Consider the following 26,295-nt stretch of genomic DNA (forward strand, 5'->3'; position numbering starts at 1 on the left):
AATGAACATATCCGGATGAGACGGACAGCTTCTCTGAGCCAGGCAAATTAATGTATAATTTATCAGGATCATTATAATGGATATATGCAAAGAAATAGCAATAGAAACAGGCAAAACAAACAAAAAAGCACATATTTTGTGTCATTTCAGCTGCTTGATCCGTATTAGCTTTAGTTTGCTAGCAAGCAAAGGAGATGTTGCCATCTTGCATATCAACCTTTTTTGCTTGGAATGGACAACACATCGCTTGGCTAGCGACCATGCCAATAGAGTCGACGAACAGCTTGTTTGGTTAGCTACTTCAGAATCTCAGAACTAATGACTGGTTTTTGCCTGGAGTATGTTGTCTGGTGGAAGGGTGAAATAAAATAAAAATTCCTCCTTCAAATAAAGTTTAATCAAAACGTGATTCATATATTTTTTTTAATATATTTTGCAACCGTTTCATAAAAGCAATAAGACACCTGAACCCAGGGATTATCATGAAAAACACCCTTCTAAATCCTGTTTACCTGGCCCTCCGCTTCGTGTCGGACCAAAGAACAGCCCTTAGACGGATGTTATTCTCACGATAATCCCCAAGCTCTCATGCTTTACTGCTTAAGGATAACCTCACCTATTATCCAGCATGTTTTTTGGAGGCCAACCTCTCCAGTGTGTTCCATTTGTTCTGATAAAGGGAACAGAGAATGAGGTCGAGTGTGCCTCAGACGGAGTTTCTCATACTCCTATAAACGAAAACGCCACCCCAAAACTATCTTAGTCCATTGTTGATATAGTCTTTTGTATTTTGAAAGTTACATATCTTGAAAACTTGACTGCTGACATGCAAAACATTTTGGGACTATATCAACAATGGACTAATGAAACAAATACCAAAATATAGTTTTGGGGTTGAGTTATCCTTTAAGTACTGTAGTAAAGTATGTGATTTTTAATTTCATATATATTTTTTTAAAGTGTGTAAGTATGCAGGTGATTATTCCATACAATGTAAGTAAATAGGTACATACAGTGCATTCAGAAAGTATTCAGACCCCTTCCCTTATTCCACATTTTCTTGTCCTAAAATGTGTTAAAATATATATTTTCCCTCATCAATCTACACAATACACCAAAATTACAAAGGGAAAACAGGTTAAGAAATGTTTGCAAACGCAGTAAAAATTAAAAACAAATACCTTACTTACATACACTACTGTTCAAAAGTTTGGGGTCACTTAGAAATGTCCTTGTTTTTGAAATTAAAGCACATTTTTGGTCCATTAAAATAACACCAAATTGATCCGAAATACAGTGTAGACATTGTTAATGTTGTAAATGACTATTGTAGCTGGAAACAGCAGATTTCCTAAAAGGAATATCTACATAGGCGTATAGAGGCCATGTAGGCGTTTCCATAGGCGTACCAGCAACCATCACTACTGTGTTCCAATGGCACGTTATATTAGCTAATCCAAATTGTTCATTTTAAAAGGCTAATTGATCATTAGCAAACCCTTTTGCAATTATGTTATCCCAGCTGAAAACTGGTGTACTGATTAAAGAAGCAATACAACTGGCCTTCTTTAGACTAGTTGAGTATCTGGAGCATCAGCAAGACCTTTCTTCTGAAACTCCTCAGTCTATTCTTGTTCTGAAAAATGAACCCGATCGAACATCTCTTGTGAGACCTGAAAATAGCTGTGCAGCAACGCTCCCCATCCATCCTGACAGAGCTTGAGAGGATCTGCAGAGAATTGGAGAAACTCCCCAAATACAGGTGTGCCAAGCTTGTAGTGTCATACCCAAGAGGACTAGAGGCTTTAATTCATGCCAAAGGTGCTTCAACAAAGTACTGAGTAATGGGTCTGAATAGTTGTATAAATTTGATACATTTGATATAAGAAAAAACTGTTTTTGCCTTGTCATTATTGGGTAATGTGTGTAGGTTGATGAGGGGTGAAAAAACAATTTAATCTATTTTAGAGTAATAAGGCTGTAACTTAACAAAATGTGGGAAAAGTCAAGGAGTCTGAATACACTGTACTTAGCCACGTATGGTTAAGTATTGTTACTGGGTGGCACCTTTGGGCAGCGTGCGGGTAGCTGCGCGTAGCTCGTGGGGACAAGGGGCACAATTATTCTCCACCCAGACAAGCTATAGCGAGCCCAACAAGCGACCAACAAAGGCTTAGACATGTTTAAACCAAAGAGCGGCATTTCCATGGCGACCTGAGTGGCAGCCTACAACAATTAGTATTGTTGTGTAGGAGGGAGGGTGGTACCTCTATACCCCTTTTAAAGCTAGGCAGTGTTTATTTAACAGGCTCTTTCATTAGCCACTTAACTCTTTCTCAAACAACTGTGAAATTATTATGTGGGCCCTGGGACAGTCAGGGGCCCTCTGCCCCAGCTACAGCCCAGCGCATCACAGACGCTTCATTAATAGAGTGAGAAATGGGTTTGGCTTGATACGGAGGGATGACATGACAGTAAGGTCTGGCCGACTGACACTATCCATAACCCTCACTCTCCCATCCAGAAGGATGCAGCCTGACATCAGGGGTGCTGGTAAGGGAGTCTCTCTAATGGGGTGGGATTTTATTTGACGGAGAGTGAGGGAGGGGAGTGTGGCATCCCCACAATGCCTGTGTTTGTGGGATACATGTTTAAGGGAGAGGGAAGAGATAATCCGACTGATTCTGCTGGGGTTTGTTCATTCCTTCACAATAGGTAGTTTGAGGGGCAGATCTGTTAAATCGGATGAAAGACTGCCGCTCTGAGGAGAGAAGAGGTAAGAAAGACCTTAATGAGATCCACATGGAGAGGATGAGTGAATAGTGATGGAGAGAGAGAGAGAGGATCGACACAACCCAGCCAAGATGGTTGACATTTTTTTTTAAATATCGACCAGATGGGACCAGCATTGTTTTATTCCAAAAGCTGTTTAATTTCTTTAAGGTGGAATAGGCCTTGTAGATGAAGGAACGCCATTTTGCCAGAACGCACACGATAAAGGCAAGGCGCACAGAGCAGTTTGATTAATTAACTAGAACAACACGTTTTCTAAACTTGCTGACATAAAATATACTTGGTCTCTGCTCCTCACCGATTCACACGACGATGGGGAGAAACCCGAGCCTCGTGCTTGGCCGGCCCAAACACCCACGAGTACAGAATCTCTCTTTTGTTTTTAAGACCTCATGTTGGGCTGAAAAAACGACCGGTCAGTTTTACATGTTATGACATGGCTTTGATAAGATGACCAATCTAATCCCAACAGACGCAGAGAAAAAATTATTGCCACTGACTGTGACGTCTTTTCATCTTTTACCTCTTATCAAACAGTTGTATTATTACGTTCCCTCTGCCCCTCCCCCCACCACACTATCATTCCTCAGATATTATGAAAATGCATTTTGATGTGGAACTGGCTGGGAGAGTTTTTTGTTGTTGTTGAAGTTATCATTTTGAAATGGCTGTATGCTTAGAGGGGCCCAACATGTGGCCTAGTGGCTGGGGTTCAAATAGTATTTAGAAAACCTATAATACTTCAGCTGTGCTTGATTGAGCTTATCTAGTGAAAGGGAACCAATAGAGTAGTCCAAAAAGTGCAAACCGAGCGCATCTGGCACTCCGGGGCAGGCTAAATAAAATGCTCAAAACATTTTAAAGAGTTAAAAAACGATATGCACCCAGGACTCTCTAGAGCAAGACTCCAACAAACAAAGACCCTCAACTACAAATCTCAAGTAGCTGGAAACTTCAGCCACACTAAGTTAAATGACAACGCAGAGCCCACAGCCCACAGCCCAGACAGAAAAGGAGGGATCCTCAAAAGCACACAGTTAAACACTTCAACAATGATATGATTTCACTACAGCTTTGCACTGAGGATGCAACATGACACCTTTCATAACTCATCGTACTGTAACAGTGTCATCAGATTATGACACATTTTCAGGGCAATTGTGAATAGACTGCTGTCAATAAATTCCCATAGATGTAGGAATTCCAATTGGCAAGAAAAGTAGAGCTTGACTAGGAACCAACTCTCCCCACTGATCCGTTTGTCCTCATCTATGTTTTTAACTTCCAGTTTGCAACAATTGAGTTTCTGTCTCCCTTGCAAAGACAACAAATAGCACACACACACAGAAAGAGAGAGCGAGAGAGAGCGAGAGAGAGAGCGTCTCTATGGGGAAACAGTAAGCAAGATTAGGCCTTCTTCCACCCATATATTAAGTGTAGTGGGCTGCTCTGGCACCTCTTTGCGGTGATAGGCAGATCCTGAGCTACTGACCTCAAACAGTGGAAATTCAATAAGAAGAATTGAAGTGTTTCATAAAGCCATAGGAGGCTGTCCAGAGGAATCCCTGTAAAAACCTGGCAGCCCAGGCATAATCACAGCGTGCTGACGGCCCACGCTCCCCTCACAGGCTCTAAATTGGAAACCACAGGACGGTGACATATGTATACAGTGCCTTCAGAAAGTATTCATACCCCTTGACTTATTCTGCATTCGGTTGTATTACAGTCTGAATTTAAAAAAAATATTCTCACCCATCTACACACAATACCCCAAAGTGAAAACATGCCTTGGAATTTTAACAAAATGTATTGAAAATGAAATACAGAAATATCTAATATACACAAGTATTCACACCCCTGAGTCAATACATGTTAGAATCACATTTGGCAGCTATTATAGCTGCAAGTCTTTCTGGGTAAGTCTCTAAGAGCTTTGCACATCTGGAATGTACAATATTTGCACAATATTTTTTTTAATTCTTCAAGCTTTGTCAAGTTATTCATTGCTAGACAGACATTTTCTAGTCTTGCTGTAGATTTTAAAGCCAATTTTATTCAAAACTGTAACTAGGCCACTCAGGAACATTCAATGTTGTCTTGGTAAACAACTCCAGTGTATATTTGGCCTTAGGTTATTGTCCTGCTGAAATGTCAATGTGTCTCCAGTGTCTGTTGAGAAGCAGGCTGAACCAGATTTTCCTCTAAGATTTTGCCTGTGCTTAGCTCTATTATGTTTATGTATAGTCCTTGCCAATCACAAGCATACCCATAACATGATGCAGCCACCATGCTTGAAAATATGAAGAGTGGTACTCAGTGATGTGTTGTTGGATTTGCCCAAAACTTAACGCTGTGTATTCAGGACAAAGTTCATTTCTTCACCACATTTTGTGCAGTTTTACTTTAGTGCCTTACTGCAAATAGGATGCATGTTTTAGTGCCCTTCTTTGCGAGGCATTGGAAAACCTCCTTTGTGGTTAAATCAGTGTTTGAAATACACTGCTCAACTGAGGGACCTTACAGATAGTTGTATGTGTGGGGTACAGAGATGAGGTAGTCATTCAAAAATCATGATAAACACTATAATTGCACACAGAATGAGTCCGTGCAACTTATGTGACTTATTAAGCACATTTTTGAACTTATTGAACTTATTTAGACTTGCATTAACAAAGGGGTTGAATACTTATTGACTAAAGACATTTCATATTTTCATTTTTATTCATTTGCAAACATTTCAAAAAACATAATTCCACTTTGACATAACTGGGTATTGTGTGTAGGCCAGTGACACAAAATCTTAATTTAATCTATTTTAAATTCAGACGGTAACACAACAAAATGTGGAAAAAGTCAAGGGGTGTGAATACTTTCTGAAGGCACAATAACTGCAGTCCCAGTTAAATAATAAATAATAGTGCTGGGTCTGGACCTGGCTGTCATGCAAACAGAGACGACTGACTGGTGCTACCCCGCCTCAGCTGGACGGACGAACAAACACACACTAAAAACAAACAAAAAATAAAAGGTGGTATGGGCAACCTGTGTCAGCTTTGAGGGCCACTACTCCCTTAAATGATGAAGTGAATTGATGTAACACCATATCAGGGAAGAGAGAGAACACTTAAGACGGTAACATTGGGCACACTACCACCCATACACCGCTCATTTCTGCACTGGGTGACATTTATAATCCAATATTTAAAATGTTTGTTTTTAGGGTGTTAAGGGAAACAGGTGCTTCTGGTGCCGGTCGTAAAAGGTTCTACCACAGACAGAACCAGTCTACCCAATAAGTGGCTCTGGATTTGTACCGACCGTAGCTAGCAACAATGTTTGTGATGGAAAACGGGACTAGACCACACAATGAGAGGCTATGAAAAGCCCTGGGAGAGAGGTGTGTGTTTTTGCACTGCATTTAGCTCCAACACAGCCTGGGTTAAAAAAGTATTTTAAATATTTCAAATATTCTGTGCATTTACTGGAGTGACAAATGGGTGGGGTTTGCACTTTTGTGGCTACTCCATTTTTTCCATTGCACCAGACAAGCTCAATAAGGCACAGATAAAGTATGTGAAAAATGTCCAATACTATTTGAACCCAGGCCCTAGACTGCTGCAGAGGCCCAGTGAGACCCATCCCACAGCCCTGAGAGGCCAGAGCTACTTGCTGCTTATTTCTGGATGTTTTTCCACCTCCAGGCTCATCCAGACCAGAGCATCATGATTTCCCAGCAGAAGCAGCCACACTCCCTCCCTCTAGGAGCAAACGGGCAGCCAGCCGCTTAGGCCTCCCCTCTCCTCCTCTCTAAACATCTCCTGCTCCTCATACTTGGCCAGAGAACAGCAAACTAAACTCTGGGAGGGAGAGAGCTGGGGGAGACCCTGGTTGTTCCTGTCCCCCCTCCTCCCGTGCCTGGACACATTCATCACTATACTCACTGAAGAAAGAAAACGTTATTAATTTATTTAAACTATGAAATACTGAAGCGGTGTGATAGGGAAGACCTGCTGCAAGTGCCTGTTGTCTTACAGCTCCATGGGTGGCTGGTTCATATAGAGAAAACAGAACTATGTGATATATACAGTGTGTTGCTGCTGCAGTATAACATACAGCAGGAAAGATACCATCCTTACAGTGTTGGAGGGATATAAAGGAGATACAGTACGAGGTATGACTGCAAGCAAGAACAGCAGCTATCCACTCAATTACAAGCTCACCACAGTTCTATGTCTGCCGATACAATACAGTAAGAGCACATTTCCTAAAACATGGACAGTCATGCACTTACACACTTAAAAGAGCACGACATACAGTACAAGGCTTGGTATGTCCAGAGCACTCTGAGGTACTGGAGTCTGTGACACACTGATAGATGTAATCTCTGACTGGGCTCTTTGAGAACAGAGTGACTCTGGTTTCAAATAGTATCTGTTTTCTTTCAAATACTCTACCTGTAATTGATTAAGCTTGCCAAGCATAATGAAACCAATGGAACAGTCCCAAAAGTGTAAAGCCCACCCGTCTAGGGATTTCAGACAGGCTCAATCAAATGCTGAACGTGTTTGAAAGATCCCAAATCCTATTTTAACCCAGGTCTGGTGAGTTCCCCCTCTCTCTCTGGCTCATAAATCATGTGAGAGAAGGTTAGACAGCTGTCAGAGCTGTCTCCCTCTCTGGTCCTGTTATTCCTAGACTGTTAACAATCTCTCAATCCAGCAGTATCACTCCTCTCTCCCCTAACCGTTTACTTAACCCACTTACACTCTGCCAAAAACAATTTCTTGCTTGAAATGTGACAAATCAAGTCGGCTAATGAAGTGCCTTTTACAGTCTGAGACATTAGAGATTGACTTTAAAGTGGCACCTTAATGGCATTACAATATAAACCACATTGTCAGAGGCAGGGGTGCGGAATGGGCCTCTTATTAGATGTACTGTAAAGGGACAATTACCCAGCCATTTATTCTTTCGCATGCAGGCACTTTGCTTTGAGGCTCGCTGCTATTCTTCACCACTGGGCTAAAACAAAACCAGACACAAATTCATGACCTGTCCTGCGGTCTCAAAGAGAACTCTACTTGTTCCCTCCCTCCACATAAGGAGGTAGAGGGTGCAATGCAAAGTAAAGTACAGTACATTGAGAGGCTATATCTCTGGGCGTGTCTGTCCTGTCCATTATGCCACAGGTTTACCATATCAATCCCTGTAAAATGGAAAACAAATGTTGTTGTGTCTGTCTCTCTGTCTGTCTGCACTTGAAGCTCCACATTATCCATATTAGCCTTTAGGGTTTGGGAGGACACAGAAGCCTGTTTACTGAGATGAGGTTTTGCAGGGGGGGCCAGGCGGGACAAAATAAGGAGACTGGTTGTTTTAGAGGGGACGATGCGGAGTGCAGAGTGACGTGATCACATGGCTTTTTCAGGAATGCTCTCCGACCGGACCATGCTGTGGGGTTGAGTCACTGACCACAAGCCTTCACTGACAGAAAGGACTGTCAGGGAGAGAGGTTTTCTAGGGGACACCTGGAATAGTTCCTCCTAAATCTACTCCTCTCCACTGAAAGGTTGAGCTGAGAATGGCTCAGGGGAACCAATGCTCCTCGTTACCATATTTACCTGCCTCATCTTAATTAAATTCAAGGGTAAACATAGCAGTACCATCTATGGCCAGTCAGCCCTTTTCTGCTCAATGCGTTGCCTTCAGTTCAAGGACACTGTTAGTTTCAATAATGAATGGGAGATCTTTGTCAGCCCTGGGAGAGGTTGGGATTCGGCAAGGAGGGCTGGGCCCATCGTCTGATCAAGGATTTCTATTTAAAACAAGAGTAAACAGGATCCTTAAACCTGGGATTTTTGTCTGGAAATGACCTAACACCATGATGGTTATCACAGGCAGCTCATTCATTCATTCATTCATTCAATATTGTGTTGATCTTTCCCCTACAGAAGGAACTCAAATAAGATGAAAGTGGTGAAGGCATGGGAACAGCTCTGGGACCAGAGTGTGGAAGTGGAGGGTTATAGTTCCAGTTCTATATAGTGATTAATTACATTGAAAGGAAGTGAGGGAGCACCATGTCATTCAGTAAATTGGTGGAGGATGTCCAATTTACCATTACAGGACATTACATATTACAGTCTGAGCCAGGACATTATACAGGCCTATGAAACAGTACATGACACAGTGTGGTTTACAGGGAGTTATTCTGGAGCCCTGTGGGTTGAACGATGACTGACCATGGGTAAACACACAACTGTTTAGGTAAATGCCAACATGAGTCCATGGAAACAGTGACAAAATGTGCGAAAAATGTAACCCATCCTGTTCTGTCCTCTTCATTTCTGTGATAAATCATTGCCAGCTTATTCTGGTCACAAAACCCCATTGTAGGTCTGGCTGAGAACTGTCCGTATTAAAGAAAATAACAGACAAATGAAATAAGGTAATATATGGTGATCATTTTCATGGAGCCGTTGTGAACATTCTTGACTTGCACTGTGCCCAGGCAGTGCACATGCTATTCAGGTCAGGCTTGGTTCCAAAGAGACGGAAGGCGATATGGAGGACGGGGGCTGGGTAGTGTTCTACCTCTTTAGCACGCTAACCTGAGTCAGGCTCATATGGTTTCTATCAATGATTTATATATACACTAAATGACTAATACCCCCTATCAGTAAATGAGTGTGTATATAAAACATTGATATACGCTATGTTAAAGCCACTGTGCCTCCATCTTGGCACACCCCCATCATTGTACAAAAATATTTTAGAAGCTATAGAAATGCATTTATTAATGTCTACATTCGTTTTTGCCACATTTACAGAGACCTTAATGCATACTTAAATTATATTCTGAGCGAAACATAAAAATAAAATAAAAACATTATCTTTAAATTTGAATTTTGAGATGACTAATGTTACTCTCCCCACTACAACAAAACATCTTAAATACTGTATATGTAATTTTGTAATTGAAACACTGTAGAATTCCATTCATTCCTATGGAGGACTGCTCCTACTGGGGAGTGCCAATATGGCCGACCGGTGGCTTCAAAACTCAATGGCCAATACATAGCATACATAGAGGGTGTAGAAGATGCCGGAAAGAGGAGGGTGGAGTGAGAGGGGGTGAGAGGAAGGGGAAGGGACAGTTGTAACACTAGTGCATACTATACACATGGATGGCTAGGACACGTAAACAAATAAACAACTAAAAATAGCTGACGGCAACTCCACATCATTCTCATAATCCTCATTCATTGGTTAAGACCACTCTCCAATCGGAAATCCTGCTAACCAAGCTAGAACACCTTCTGCCTCCTTTTCTAACCGCTGGGCTCCACCAATAACAACTACCTCCATTATTATCATCATTATCATTCGGTGTTCTTGCCAATCAGGCAAGAACACGTACTGCCTCTCAAACTGCTAGACTCCAACAATAAGAGCACTCCTAAGGCCCAGCTCCACCAATAATAGCTAGCTATGTCCCAGCTCCTGCTCCTGTTCCATACGCAGTATGCTGGCAGCCCAGCCAGGCACTTCCACTAACCACTAAACATAGTGGCTCCCCCATGAGTCATAGCTTGGTTTTATGGAGCCACAGTTGCCACACTCTCTCTAAATGGCTGGTGCATTATTCTGACGTACGCTCCAGACCACCAGCATGGCCAGAGTCAACGCCAGGGGTGCATTGTGGGTAATGTGGTTGCGCTCAGCCAGGGCCCTGGGGTTTGTAGGTTGACAGAGCCGAGCGAGTGGCAGGTTTTTCCCTGTGGGCCTCGGAGCTAGGCATGGTGGTGTGCCCATGCCTTCTGCTTCCCCCTCCCTCAGTTAGATAGCCCTGGGTCGGTCCTGCTTTAATAACTGTGCAATACTGAGCTTCCTGCTCCCAAACCAGGCAAATATGATACCCCCGGCTTAGCGATTCAGAGCTAATTGTCAATGGTGTAAAATACTTAAGTAAAAATACTTGAAAGTACTAAAGTAGTTTTTTAGGGTATCTGTATTTATATTTTTGACAACTTTTACTCCAGTACATTCCTAAAGAAATAATGTACTTTTTACATTTTCCTTGACACCCAAAAGTGCTCGTTACATTTTGAACGCTGAGCAGGACAGGAAAATGTTCCAAATGACACACTTATCAAAAGAACATCCCTGGTCATCCCTACAGCCTCTGATCTGGCGGAATAACTAAACACAAATTATTTGTTTGTAAATTAGTGTGCCCCTGGCTATCCATAAATAAAACAAATAAACAATATTGTGCTGTCTGGTTTGCGTAATATTAGGAATTTTAAATGATTTATACTTTTACTTTTGAAACTTAAGCAGATTTGATCAATTACATTTACTTTTTATACTTAAATATATTTAAAACAAAATAATTGTACACTTTAACTCAAGTAGTATTTTATTGGGCGACTTTCACTTTAGTAATTTTCTATCAAGGTATCTTTGCTGCTACTCAAGTATAACAATTGGGTACTTTTTCCACTACTGCTAATTGTTGTGCCCCCCAACTCCTCACCCACCTCCCCTCCACCCTTCAAAACTACATCTAGCGTCTATTGCAATCTAATCCGGCTCACATGCCTGTTTCACAACGAGCATACGGATAAAGGAGATCTAAAGAGAGCGAGAGAGAGCAAGAGCTTCAGCTCCAGAGCATACGTTCACTATCCCTGAGAGCCAGTCTCACTAACTTGGCTAAAACGCAGGATTGACGGCTTCAGTTCTTCTGCCCCCTGCAGAGACTTTCAGCCCCTGTTACAAACCCTCACCTGTGGCCTCCTGAACTGGAGGGAAGGAGCAGCCAGGCCGCACTTCACCACGTAGTGCACTCATTCCAAGGGGCTAGAATAGGACAGGCCTCTCCATGAGAAGCACAAGGCATTAGCAAAGCTTTAACCTAACATCGGAGTAAAAGAAACACCTGAGCAGCGTGTCTTTCTTTCTGGTCCTGATGAGAGAAAAAAATCCTATCGGGGAAGGTTCTCTTCTGCACTGTTGAACCAATCCAGTAAATGTGGAGGAGTTGCCTTGTTAACTTCCAAAAGCGGAAGTCGCGTCACAGGCTCTTTCCTTTTCCTCTGAAAACCGGATGCATCCGGTTGAATATGACCCAGCAGAGGGTGGCAATGCTTAAATCGAGTTACAGAGGTGCAACTGGGGAGCAGAGTGCAAAGATGCATGTTAACGAACTTGGAAATGTCTCCACTCCAATCCTACAATCCATTTGGGTGTTGTTTGTGGTGAAACATGATATTTGCAGAGTGCACAAGGAAGGAAAAAGGAGTGGAAATGGGGTTCTGTTCAAGTTTTGAAGACAATGTTGTTGTTTCCTTTATGTCGACAGTTACCTGCATAATGTCTTCCATCCACCACTGGTCCAGTATGAGTGTGTGCTTCACTGTGTAGCCAGAGCCCTGCTTTGTGTCAGCAGCCCAGCTCCAGCCGGGCACAACCTAAGGACGCATAAAAATCACTAAAGAAAGAACAAAACACAATAATAACAAGCTGGCCGTGAAGCAAAGCACTGGCTCTATTGGTCAATTACACTAGTGAGTGGAAAATCCAGGCTCAGTGTCTCTAATACGGTCATAGAAGCAGCCATTTCCTAATAAAGCCTTCAGAGTATTAACAAGGACCATACCGTAGTCTCTACTCAAACATCACTGGGACGCAATCCAGGTCTCCCAGATAAAGTGGTCTGAAATGGCCAGAGTTGTGGAAAACCCGTATCGACTGTAAAAAGGAGGAAATGAACCGTGACAGTGTTGCGTCGGTCGCTTCATGCATTCCCCCCAAACTACTGGAACACATGTGATGGCGGCGGAACCCAGTGATCAGACTCAGGAATGCACAGTTTCATGCGAGGTACAGCAATTCCCCATAGATGGTGGGGGAACTGTCTTTGTGGTGGGTTCCGCTACATCTACTATGAAATGTTTACCACTTGCGCTGCTCTGCAACAACGTTTCACAACCATTGTCAGCTGTAGGGAGCTGATCCATGCGGTGCACATAGGTTGATTTTGAGTCGGTCCAGTAAATCACTCTCAACATGGATATATCCCCCCAGTCACACATGGAATGTATAAGATGCTAGACTGACAAAAACTCATGAGCTCACCTTCAAAGAATTCAGTGACACAGACACAGAATGTTGACTGTCTTGCACAATGACGAGAGAGAGATTTTCCGGATGGATTCACCGCAAGTCAACCTGAGGATTTGACTTTTTACCGACACACAGTCACATGCCATACGCTATTCCAGGGTGGGGTCCCACAAATGTAACGTTTGGTAAAGACTGGGACTCTATATATTGCTGTTTGAGCCTATATGTTGTGCACTTGCCAGGTTTTTAAAGGGGCAGTTCAGTCAAAAACATGATTTCCTGTTTCCACACTATGAGGTTGAAATAACACTGATAAGGCAAGAATTATAATAATGTTATTTTAATGTTAGAGCTTTTTGGAGTGAAAAACACACCTTGAATATCTGCCTGATCAGGTGGGATGGAGATTTTGGCCCACAGCATGACATCCTTATCTGATTATTCTGACCAATGACCAATCATGTTTTATTTGCATATGTATCCTACTACTTTGAAGCGGGGTAGTCTCTAGAGTCTAGACAATCTTATCCGCCAAAATGTAAATATACACTTTATATACAAAAGTATGTTGACCCCCCCCCTTCAGTGGATTCTGCTATTTCTGCCACACGTTGCTGACAAGTGTATAAAATCGAGCACACAGCCATGCAATCTCCATAGACAAATGCTGGAATTAGAATGGTCTTACTGAAGAGCTCAGTTACTTTCAACGTGGCACCGTCATAGGATGCCACCTTTCCAACTGCTAGATCTGTCCCGGTCAACTGTAAGTGCTGTTATTGTGAAGTGGAATCGTCTAGGAGCAACAACGGCTCAGCAGTGAAGTGGTAGGCAACACAAGCTCACAGAACCGGACCGCCGGGTGCTAAAGCGCATAAAAATTGCCTGTCCTCATTTGCACCACTCACTACAGAGTTCCACACTGCCTCTGGAAGCAACATCAGCACAATAACTGTTCGTCGGGAGCTTCATGAAATGGATTTCCATGACCGAGCAGCTGCGCAAAAGCCTAAGATCACCATCGCCTGGAGTGGTGTAAATCTCGCCGCCATTGGACTCTGGACCATTGGAAACGCCTTCTCTGGAGTGATGAATCACTCTTCACCATCTGACAATCCGACAGACAAATCTGGGTTTGGCGGATGCCAGGAGAACGCTACATGCCCCAATGCATAGTGCCACCTGTAAAGTTTGGTGGATGAGGAACAATGGTCTGGGGCTGTTTTTCATGGTTCGGAGCCAGGCCCGTAAGTTCCAGTGAAAGAAAATCTTAATGCTAGAGCATACAATTACATTCTAGACAATTCTGTGCTTCCAACTTTGTGGCAACAATTTGGGAAAGTCCCTTTCCTGTTTCAGCATGACAATGCCCCCGTGCGTAAAGCGAGGTCTAAACAGAAATGGTTTGCTGAGATCAGTGTGGAAAAACTTGACTGGCCTGCACAGAGCCCTGACCTAAACCCAATCGAACACCTGTGGGATGAATTGGAACGCCGACGGAGAGCCTGGCCTAATCGCCCAACATCAGTGCCCGACCTCACGATTGCTTGTGGCTGAATGGAAGCAAGCCCCTGCAGCGCAATGTTCCAACATCTACTGGAAAGCCTTCCCAGAAGAGTGGATGCTGTTATAGCAGCAAAGGGGGGGACCAACTCCATATTAATGCCCATGATCGATGAGCAGGTGTCCACATATTTTGGTCATGTAGTGTATGTAAATATATCTAAATTTGTATCTACACACCCACGTGATCAGACTTTCAATGGCAAAAGGAGGCTCATAACTTTGGGGGTGCTTATATTAGTCCAGTTACACACAAATGTGTAATGGAAATGTGTTTCTTGCATATCCCAACTGCTCCTGAGATACCCGCGGGAAGTGGGGTCACAGCCAGGGTCCAGAGACAAATGTTTCACCTTGCTGGTTCGAATACTTGAGCCGACACCTTTTTGGTTACTGGCGCAATGCTCTACCAGCCGCCCAGGGAAATAAGTTATTTTCATGAAATAAACACACACAGTGATTTATTAGACATACGGTGATGATAAAACAAAACAAAATGTAAAGACTGCATGGGGGATTTAAGAGGTTGATCCACGTCCATGTCTGAGATGAGAATGATCAGGCTCTCGACCCACACAGACATGCACACAGACACTCATATCCCTTTCTACTTGACAGTTACTACAGTACAGTAAAGTCAATCAAATGACACCATCCTCAACACTTCTTCCAGGATAGTATTTCACCTCTAAACCTGGCAGAGCGGACAGGCAGAAGTGAGGGAATGAAAATCAGATCTGATGTTGGAGCAACTCACACCACAGTAAAACGGTCACTGGTCTATAATTCTAAGAACCCCATGGAAATGTTACTTATCTGAACCCCTCATAGATCATTACAATCATAACAATACATGAAACAAACTGGGAGAAAAAGCATTCTCGATTTCAGTTCGGTTGCATAAAGAACAGAACACGATCATTTTGAAACATGCAACATTTTCTGGGTCTCCATACATACCGTACAGAACAAATAATGGTCCTGCTCTTTCATGCAAGTCATAACATGCACCCTTGACCTCCTTGGGTTTTCAGTCCAAGCTTATTTTAATTTGCAGTGTGTAGTTTGTCCCCCCCATCTCTCTCTCGTTGTTGGACCAAGGCGGATGGAGGATGGCAGCAGTTTGGATAGCAGCTAGCTAACAGGTTGCGGCAGCGGCAGTGCGTCAAAGTCCAAACCTCCCAAAGTGCAGCCATTTGAACCCAGCCACCTGTTGCAGTTAATTGCCCTGCTTAATACACTGGAGAGATCCCATTCCACATTCTCACAATGGAATGCAAATTGTTATATTTGGTGCTCAATGATTAAGGGAGGGAGGGGGGCGGAGAGGGGGGACTCACACAGGTCAACAAATTAGACCCATTTTAATCGAGTTTGACCCCGGTGTGTGTGTGTGTGTGTGTGTCCTTCTCCCTCACAGTATCCTGAGCCATTACATACAGAGGGTCAGTATGTACACTGGGGCCTCGCTCTAGTCCAGTCTGTTTGCATGCATCCTAGTTTCTCCATTAGTATTGTGAGTTTGCAGGTCTTTCAAAACAACGGGATCAGAGGAACACAGTAACAAGGCTCCAGTCCAAATGGACATGACTTGATTGATCCAAAACATGTGTAAAAAACCAACAGACCACTGCAAACACGGTCTGTTCCCCACACAGAAACCTTTCAGTGACCTAACACCCTCAGACCATCTGAACTTCCGAGTTGGCCTGACACATGCTGGTGCTTTGTAGCTCAGTTGGTAGAGCATGGCACTTAACACCCGGGTAGTGGGTTCGATTCTCGTGACCACCCATATGTAAAATGTATACACGCATGACTAAGTCGCATTGGATACAAATGTCTGCTAAATGACATATATTAAATATATTATATGTGTCAACATTACCTGGGCGATGTTCTTGTTGATCAGGTAGACTCCGTACTCAAACTGAAAACGCTCTCCTCGAGGGTAAAGTGGGAATCTGTGTAAGAAGAAGAGGAAGAGCGGTGATAATGAGTGTACAGTACTGGAGTAGGTGATAATGAGTGTACAGTACTGGAGTAGGTGGTACTGGAGTAAGTGGTACTGGAGTAGGTGGTACTGGAGTAGGTGGTACTGGAGTAAGTGGTACTGGAGTAGGTGGTACTGGAGTAGGTGGTACTGGAGTAAGTGGTACTGGAGTAAGTGGTACTGGAGTAAGTGGTACTGGAGTAAGTGGTACTGGAGTAGGTGGTACACATGGGTTAGTTTGTGGGTAACAGCAGAGAGAAACCTAATCCTGATAGATTGAGGAGTTGAGAGCGCAGAGGCCCTCCCTCCTCTCTAACATCAAAACAGTTCCTGGGCTCTTCAGAGAGACATCTACTACAGTAATAACAATACCACAGTTAGGGTTGAAAAAGGAGGGTATATTACTAGAAACTTTGAAAGTTTACCAGTAAACTACCAGAATTTTTGTAACTTTCAAGGATTTAATTTAATTGATTGATTAATTTAATTTAATTGATCTACAGGCCCTTTTGGGTACTTCCGATTATCACAGGTGTATTTTTATATCTCTGGCCATCTGTGTCCTTATCATATGTAAAATGTAGAAAATATTCAATGGTTGACCCTGTAAAACACATTTCTGCACCTATGTAACAATAAAACATTTGTATTTGATTTTTTACTATGTCAATATGTCTTTGTTGTAAATGTATTGGCACCAAACTGGTGGTGGTTTTGAAAAAAGTCAATCGTTGGAAAGAGTTGCAGAGTTAATTGAAAATAATGCCACTGTTGATAAGATGCTTTTTTCATTAATTATGCAATTTTCTCTTGAACCATATGGTCTATCCAATAGAAAGTCATGGGCACATATATAAAAAAAATAAGTATACTATATATGAATACATATTTTTGTTTAAGTCATTCAAGTATAATTTACCAACATTACCATAGATTGCCATAGATTACCTGTATTCCGGTAACTTTGGTAAATTACTGGTAGCTTTGCAACCCTAACTACAGTAAATAAAGTAATAACCAGACTTGTATATGAGGGTAATAACAAAATAGGAGTGCAATTTCACACATACCTCAAATGTTTAACATATCTACATCGCCAATTGAAAATAGCTAGAATAAACCATGTGGTGCTTGAAATTGTTTTTTCATTCCTTGTTGGTTTAACATTGACAGATTCACCAACAAGACTGAGTGCTGTGAAATAAATTGCTTCCCTGTTGTCACAGTCCAGGAATTACTGTAGTGTAGTCTGTATCTGTTGGGGTTTGGTAGATAAAACATCTTAACAGAAGCTGAGAGGGGAAACACTGAACTGAAATATCAGCCAAGCTCGGAACCATCCAGGCTGCATACTGTAGGCCTATCAAACTGCCTGTACACCTGCTTTTACACTTCAGGGAACAAAGACAAACAGACAGATGGAAAGGCTCGGTGGGAAAAAACCCATTCAGCATTCTGGTGCCAGTCAGATGTCTAGCTAGTAGGGCAGGGCAGGCAGACACACACAGTGTTGAAAACCCCTGGATGGAAGTGTTAATGTGGAGATAGAGAGACTGCCCCAGGCCGAGCCTGCTGACCCCCCCTAGTGACAACAACGCTCTCCTCTCATCCCATTACGGCTCAAGTCAGCCTTATCCTATGATAGTCCCTGTCACTATGTGCTCATGTCTGCTCCCCAACGGAGAGGATGCACTGAAGAGATGTGCCCAGGGCACGGTCTTACTCTGCTCGCACACACACACGCACAGAGCCCTGCTTGAGTTAAACATGTACGACTACTGACTACTCCTCCACTGTCAGGCTCAGCAGTCAGTCAGGTCAGAAAGTGCAAGTGAACATCCGGCCCTCCTCCCACTTCCCCTCCTCCCCACCCCCTCCTGTCAGTGGACATGGCTGAGCCCCTGAAGCCAGGACAGGTTCTACTGGTAATCCTGTGTTAGAAGAGACATGCCCTCTTCCCGCTAACTGACCCCCAGGTGCCAGGGGCCCAGAGCCGAGGAGCGAGGGGCCCAGGTCAAGAGTTTGGAGGTTCCTCTTGTCACACCACTGGTACTGTACATCACTGTTACAGGGCAAGGTGCATGAGGCAATGACTGTAGCCCCAACTGATACAGCCTAGCTACTGCAGCTCTGTTATCTATAATGCCTGATGTCCACCAGATGCATATGTGTTTGTTTTGCCGGATGTCTAGCCCGCATTTTCCATACTTGATGCACATGTGCTTCGCTGTTCAACTAGTTAAAAGCTAGCAAGCTGCAGTCTGCGTGTGTTCTTCTGTTTGTACCACGGCACGGTAAAGCAATGCACGAGTTGAAAATATTGAACGCATGCTGTACCCAGAACACACAGCAGCCTAGTGCGGCATCCCCAACGTAGCGTTGCGGACAGCACCATTAACAACGTTCCCGCCGGAACGCAAAGAGTTTGATGCATCTGGTGGACATGAGGTATAACGCTTTAACGCCTTAGTACAGACTGTAGTGCAGTTCTCCTCATCGGCCCAATCCATACACACAATTCATTCAGTTTCTTGTGAGGTGCATTACATAGAAACTCTTTACCAAATAAAGTAGACAAATAACACTGTTGGTTTCACAGACAGAGGGAAACACTATAGGCCACACAGCCTCAGACACTTGTTTCACTCCTACATACCCTGCCTAGTCAAACCCCAGAGGAAGCAGCATGCCAGAGGTCATATCTCATGACCAGGAAATAACTAACAGAGGGAGAAATAACACATCAAACACACACAGTCTCATAGCAGGCATTCCAACAATCACTTTCTCCCGACAACATATGATTAGTTTGCTGGTGAAGGGGAAATCAGAGAGAGAGGCTGACACGCACACATAAGCACACATATAGAAAAGCAAAGGAACACATGAAGATACATCGACGTGCACACGCCCTCACCCGCATGGCTTGCCGTCACGGTGAGGTGATTAATGAGTGCTGTCCAGTGCGTCTGAAATCACACTGAAGGGACTCCGGTTCACCAAACACCAGGAATTCCTCCCGGGAACGTCCAGTAAAGTTAAATATATTATTACACACCAGCAGGAGGGAGGGGAAGAGGAAGTCAGGGGTCCCAAAGAGATGTGGGGGGGCAGGAGGGGTAGAGAGCTGACAGGAGAGGGATAGAGAGAGAGGGAGGATGGGAGTGAGAGAAGAGAGAATAGAGGGAGGGTGCAACATGTGAGAGTGACACAAAGAGAGAGCAGTTATAGAAGAGACAGAAAATAAGTGAGAGACAGGTGAGAGGGAATGACAGAGAGAGGGAAGGAGACAGAAAAGAGGGGGAGTTGGCGTGGAAAGCAGTCATTTTTTACCAATGGGCTGGCCGGCCGGTCTTCTCTTGGCGTCTGTGCTGAAATGATCTGTTGCACAAGCTGGATGAACTGGATTACAATCGTCCTTGGAACAGCTCTCAGGCCCACGGGAGCCCTCCATCCATCCACAGACCAGAGCCAGAACACAGAATACACACATACATATATACATGCATACATGCACACATACACTCGTTGCTCTCCTTTCTGGTTTCAATTATAATCTCTTTCTCGTCAGACAAACACACAAAGACATACATGCACACACACCACAGCCTTCCGCTCCTCACCTTCATTAAAATAGATGTACTTCTATTACTACCATGTCCCGTTCCTCTCCCACACCCCAACTCTGGCAGCTCTTTACACTCAATTGGCAAACTAAATATGACACTGACAGGCACCATGATCAACACTGTCATCCACACTGACATCTACTTAATGTGATCAAAAACTCTCATTCCCTCCCTATCTCACACGCCAATCTGTGTGGAGGACCTGTCGTGTCTAAGCTGAGCTGTTTGCGAGTCGTGCGGACGGCCGGGTAGAGATATGTAATTAATAAGTAGCGGTGTGGGGAACACTAGGTACGTCTTAAAAGCAGCTTCTAACAGAAAGCCCCTTCACTTTAAAGGGTTAGAGTATTTACACAGCCCTCGGTTTCATCAGCCCACCAGGCATTTACCTCACAGACACCCCTAAAATACGATAGCAGGACAGGACCCTCGTAAAAAGGAGAAAATAAATAAATACTCTGAAGTGCAGAGGAAGCCAATAACATATATGGAATCATGTAGTTACCAAAGAAGTGTTCAACAAATCAAAATATATCTTATATTTGAGATTCTTAAAAGTAGCCACCCTTTACCTTGATGACAGCTTTGCACAAGCTTGGAAGTCTCTCAACCAGCTTCACCTGGAATGCTTTTCCAACAGTCTTGAAGGAGTTCCCACATATGCTGAGCACTTGTTGGGTGCTCTTCCTTCACTCTGCATTTGAACTCATCCCAAACCATCTCAATTGGGTTGAGATCGGGTGATTGTGGAGGCCAAGTCATCTAATGCAGCACTCCATCACTCTCCCTCTTGGTCAAATAGCCCTTACACAGCCTGGAGGTGTGCTGGGTCACCGTCCTGTTGAAAAACAAATGAGAGTCCCACTAAGCGCAAACCAGATGGGATGGCGTATCGCTGCAGAATGCTGTGGTAGCCATGCTGGTTAAGTGTGCCTTGACTTCTACATCAAATCTGACAGTGTCACCAGCAAAGCACCACTTCACCTCCTCCTCCATGCTTCACGGTGGGAACCACACATGCAGAGATCATCCGTTCACCTACTCTGCATCTCACAAAGACACAGGGAATGGAACCAAAAATATCAAAAGGAAAGATTTCCATTAGTCTAATGTCCATTGCTCGTGTTTCTTGGCACAAGCAAGTCTCTTCTTATTATTGGTGTTCTTTAGCAGTTGTTTCTTTGCAGCAATTCAACCATGAAGGCCTGATTGACGCAGTCTCCTCTGAACAGTTGATGTTGAGAAGCGTCTGTTACATGAACTCTGAAGCACTTATTTGGGCTGCAATTTCTGAGGCTTGTAACTCTAATGAACTCATCCTCTGCAGCAGAGGTAACTATTTTCCTTTCCTGTCACGGTCCTCATGAGAGCCAGTTTCATCATAGCGTTTGATGGTTTTTGCAACTGCACTTGAAGAAACCTGCAAAATTCGTAATTTTCCGGGTTAACTGACCTTGTCTTAAAGGATCTTCACCTTTTTTTAAAATTTTCACCTCAAATGAAATACCCAAATCGAACTGCAAGTAGCTCAGGACCTGAAGCAAGGATATGCATATTCTTGGTACCATTTCAAAGTAAACACTTTGAAGTACTCGAGGCGGCGAACAAGCGATTCGGTGGAATTCTCTCTGAGCCTCTTTACTGTGTCGTCCACCATGCTCGATGCTAGGTACAAGGACCGCTACATCGATGCAGACAAGAAACAGCGTTTATGTGAAATGCTACATACACAGCTGGACAAGAGGGAAACGGACACAGTAACAGTGTGCACCAAGGAAGAGAGGCCATGGACAGAAAGAGCTGAAACTTCACTGTTTGATGTGTATGATGAAATCCTGGTTGAGACTGAACAAATTAACAACGAAACAGCACTGCAAGTAAGTGAAAGAAATAGGTTTTGATTATGTTTTACAGGTAATGGGGACATACAGTTGAGGTCGGAAGTTTACATACACTTAGGTTGGAGTCATTAAAACTTGTTTTTCAACCACTCCACAAATGACTTGTTAAGAAACTATAGTTTTGGCAAGTCGGTTAGGACATCTACTTTGTGCATGACACAAGTAATTTTTCCAATAATTGTTTACAGACAGATTATTTCACTTACAATTCACAGAATCACAATTCCAATGGGTCAGAATTTCACATACATTAAGTTGACTGTGCTTTTAAACAGCTTGGAAAATTCCAGAAAATTATGTCAATTAGCCTATTAGAAGCTTCTTAAGCCCTGACATAATTTGAGTCAATTGGAGGTGTACCTGTGGATGTACTTCAAGGCTTACCTTCAAACTCAGTGCCTCTTTGCTTGACATCATGGGAAAAATCAAAAGAAATCAGACCAAAAGACCTCAGAAAAAAATGTTGACCTCCACAAGTCTGGTTCATCCTTGGGAGCAATTTCCAAATACCTGAAGGTACCACGATCATCTGTACAAACAATAGTATGCAAGTATAAACACCAAGGGACCAGGGAGACGTCATACCGCTCAGGAAGGAGACGCGCTCTGTCTCCTAGAGATGAACGTACTTTGGTGCGAAAAGTGCAAATCAATCCCAGAACAACAGCCAAGGATCTTGTGAAGATGCTGGAGGAAAGAGGTACAAAATAATCTATATCCACAATAAAACAAGTCCTATATCGACATAACCTGAAAGGCCGCTCAGCAAGGAAGAAACCAGTGCTCCAAAACCACCATAAAAAAATATTGTACTTTTTGGAGAAATGTCCTCTGGTCTGATGAAACAAAAATAGAACTGTTTGGCCATAATGACCATTGTTATGTTTGTAGGAAAAAGGAGGAGGCTTGCAAGCCGAAGAACACCATCCCAACCATGAAGCACGGGGGTGGCAGCATCATGTTGTGGGGATGCTTTGCTGCAGGAGGGTCAGGTGCACTTCACAAAATAGATGGCATCGTGAGGATGGAAATTATTTGGATATATTGAAGCAAGACATCAGTCAGGAAGTTAAAGCTTGGTCACAAATGGGTCTTCCAAATGGACAATGACGCCAAGCATACTTCCAAAGTTGTGGCAAAATGGCTTAAGGACAACAAAGTCCAGGTATTGGAGTGGCCATCACAAAGCCCTGACCTCAATCCTATAGAAAATGTGTGGGCAGAACTGAAAAAGCATGTGCGAGCAAGGAGGCCTACAAACCCGACTCAGTTACACAAACTCTGTCAGGAGGAATGGGCCAAAATTTACCCAACTTATTTTGGGAAGCTTATGGAAGGCTTCCTGAAACGTTTGACCCAAGTTAAACAATTTAAAGGCAATGCTACCAAATACTAATTGAGTGTATGTAAACTTCTGACCCACTGGGAATGTGATGAAAGAAATGAAAGCTGAAATAAATCATTCTCTCTACTATTATTCTGACATTTCACATTCTTAAAATAAAGTGGTGATCCTAACTGACCTAAGACAGGGAATTTTTACTAGGATTAAATGTCAGGAATTGTGAAAAACGGAGTTTAAATGTATTTGGCTAAGGTGTATGTAAACTTCTGACTTCAACTGTATGTAAATGCCAACAAAATAACTTTTTGGTCAGTGTGGTGTGGTTTGTGTGTGTAACCTTTATTTAACTAGGCAAGTCAGTTAAGAACAATTTCTTATTTACAATGACGGCCAAACCCGGACGATGCTGGGCCAATTGTGCTCCGCCCTATGGGACTCCCAATCACAGCCGGATGTGATACAGACTGGATTCGAACCAGGGACTGAGATGCCTCTTGCACTGAGATGCAGTGCCCTAGACCGCTGCGTCCGTGTGTGTGTGTGTTAACTATTTAACTTTACTAGACTGCTTAAAAGGCTGCTAAAATGTTAAATATCGGTTATCGGTATCGATCAACAATTCATTACAAAATAAATATATTGGTGATTGGAAATGATGCAGAAAATTACATTGATGGAACCCACAATCTTTCTGCAATATTAAAACTGATCTACCCCTAAAAAATATATTTAAAAAAAATAAATCACAGTTGGGTAGGTTACTTACTATATGTAATTCGTGAGATTTACTAGTTACCCGTTCAAAATTGTAATCAGTAACGTAACTTTTGTATTACCCAAACTCACTAGCATAATCTGATTACTTTCAGTAACTTTTGGACTACTTTCCCCTTAACACTAGAAAAGCCTGGCCTCTTTGGACCTCCCTTCAGGCCAATGAGGAGTCATCTTGACTCAACATTCTAACATCTAATAAATATATTTAAATGTATGCTATCTGAATACACCAAATGTGCAAATCAACAGTTCTGGTTCACATAGTGGAGTTGGGAGTTAGCCACTCGTAACCATTACTTACACTTAGCTATGTGCAGCCGGCTCGAAGAAAATAAAAAACGAGAAAAATAAATTCCCCAGAAGTTCCCTAGAATGTCTTTAATGTGCGATTTCAAACGCACCAGGACCATAAATGATGTGAGGCCTGCTTTTTAAAAAACACCTGCTGCCTCGCAACTGTCACGGCTAATGGCACCGGTTACTATATAAATCACAGCGAGCTGTAATTTCCAATATCTGAGAAATGATTACATTGAGCATATGTCAGTGAATGCTATTTTAATGACTGCCGCACTACTCCACTTACATCTCGGGTAAGGAACCATCTTGGAGCAAACGCACTGCTGTAGAAATGTCTCCCTCCCTCGACTCAATACTGGTACACCGTGTATGTAGCCAAGTTATCTTACTCATTGGCATTTATTATTCCTTTCTATTATTTCTCTGTTTTCTCTCTCTGCATTGTTGGGAAGGTCCCATAAGTAAGCCTTCCACTGTTAGTCTACACCTGTTGTTAACAAAGCATGTGACAAATAAAATAAGATTCTCTCCCTCCCTGCCCTGCCCTGCCCTGCTCCCCCCCCCCCCCCCCCCCTTCCTCCTATTATTTTAATTAGAACCAGAGAGCTGGACCCAGAGGACAGGATCTAAGCAGATTTCTCTATGGGGCTAGCTAGGTGATCTCCCTCTGCAGAAGTGCCTCTTTATTTATCACGGGGAATCTAAACTTCCTCCCAGATGCTGACCTGAAGTGAAATGGACACATGGAACGGTATTTCGAATTTGTGTTCACAATCTTGTGGCAGGGAGTCACAGGCCATATACAGCTGACTACTCCCATGAGTCTTACTGTTAGAGAGAGAGAGGGGGGGAGAGCACTGACTTTACTGCTAACTTCTTTATCGAGGAAAAATGTACTTCCTACGACTGTGATATGTGGTTGTTAAGATGAACGCACTAACTGTAAGTCGCTCTGGACAAGAGCGTCTGCTAAATGACTCAAATGGAAATGTAGAGTGAGACCCGGCCGCTATTGGCATTAAGACAACACAAGTCAGGCCAACAGTTACCCATCGATGAAAAAGCAGTGTAAAATATAATGTACAGATGAACCGAGCCAACTAAGCCACTCCTTTGAGTTAACGATCATAGTTATGGCTTTGAAAGGCGTTCAACTAAGGCAGATGTTTATTATTAACAGCTTTACATGAAAAATACAAATTTGTCAATTGGTTGTTAAATGGGCTAAAAATAGAAGGGAATGTATCCTAATGGCTGAGGCATTAACAGAGTGATGGTAGAGTAGAGTATAGGCTGGGTGGTGGGTGCCTGAGGCATCAGGGCATTGGACCACTGAGGATGGGGAGCAGCCTGGTCTCACTGGCCCACTCAGCTCATCTTCTTTGGATCACAGGGTAGCAGGGCCAGTCAACCACTTATGCAACTGACCCATCTGGCACACCAGACAATCCTTCCCTTTCCCCTGGGCTATCCAAAACTCACTAACCCTTTACAGTACTTCCTATTATATTGTACTACATCTTTGAGGGGGTAAAAGAGTGTGAGAAAGTATTTGCGTGATTGGGTGTGTGTTGAGTGAAAGTCTGCCCGTCTCTAGTCTGTGTCCTGTCATTGAGCAACTATTCTACCCCCTCCCTCCTCTCTCTCCTCTCCTGTCCCGTGGCTGCTATGTGAAACTGAGGGAGGTTCCTTCCCCTGGTCCCACATGGTCCATGTTAAGGGACGCGAAAGCGTTGAAACCCCGTAACAATAACCTTCTTTTGAGCTGCAGGTCCTGCCGAGCCGAGGCCCTCTCTTAGAATCTCTCCCTCCCTCCATTCCCTGGCAGTCATAGTTCCACCCCAGCCGCACAACACTATACTT

The 26,295-nt window shown here is 43.2% G+C and overlaps 1 protein-coding gene across 1 annotated transcript in view; it reads right to left on the reverse strand.

Moving 5' to 3' along the window:
• LOC139422004 (UV radiation resistance-associated gene protein-like) overlaps positions 1–26,295 on the reverse strand; it is a 151,984-nt gene that overhangs the window by 47,770 nt on the left and 77,919 nt on the right. Inside the window, exon 13 of the mRNA XM_071173146.1 lies at positions 16,376–16,451. Coding sequence (XP_071029247.1) covers positions 16,376–16,451 — 76 coding nt within the window. The remainder of the gene's footprint in view (positions 1–16,375; positions 16,452–26,295) is intronic.

Source organism: Oncorhynchus clarkii, chromosome 12 (genome assembly GCF_045791955.1).
Source record: "Oncorhynchus clarkii lewisi isolate Uvic-CL-2024 chromosome 12, UVic_Ocla_1.0, whole genome shotgun sequence".
Taxonomy (NCBI): Eukaryota; Metazoa; Chordata; class Actinopteri; order Salmoniformes; family Salmonidae; genus Oncorhynchus; species Oncorhynchus clarkii.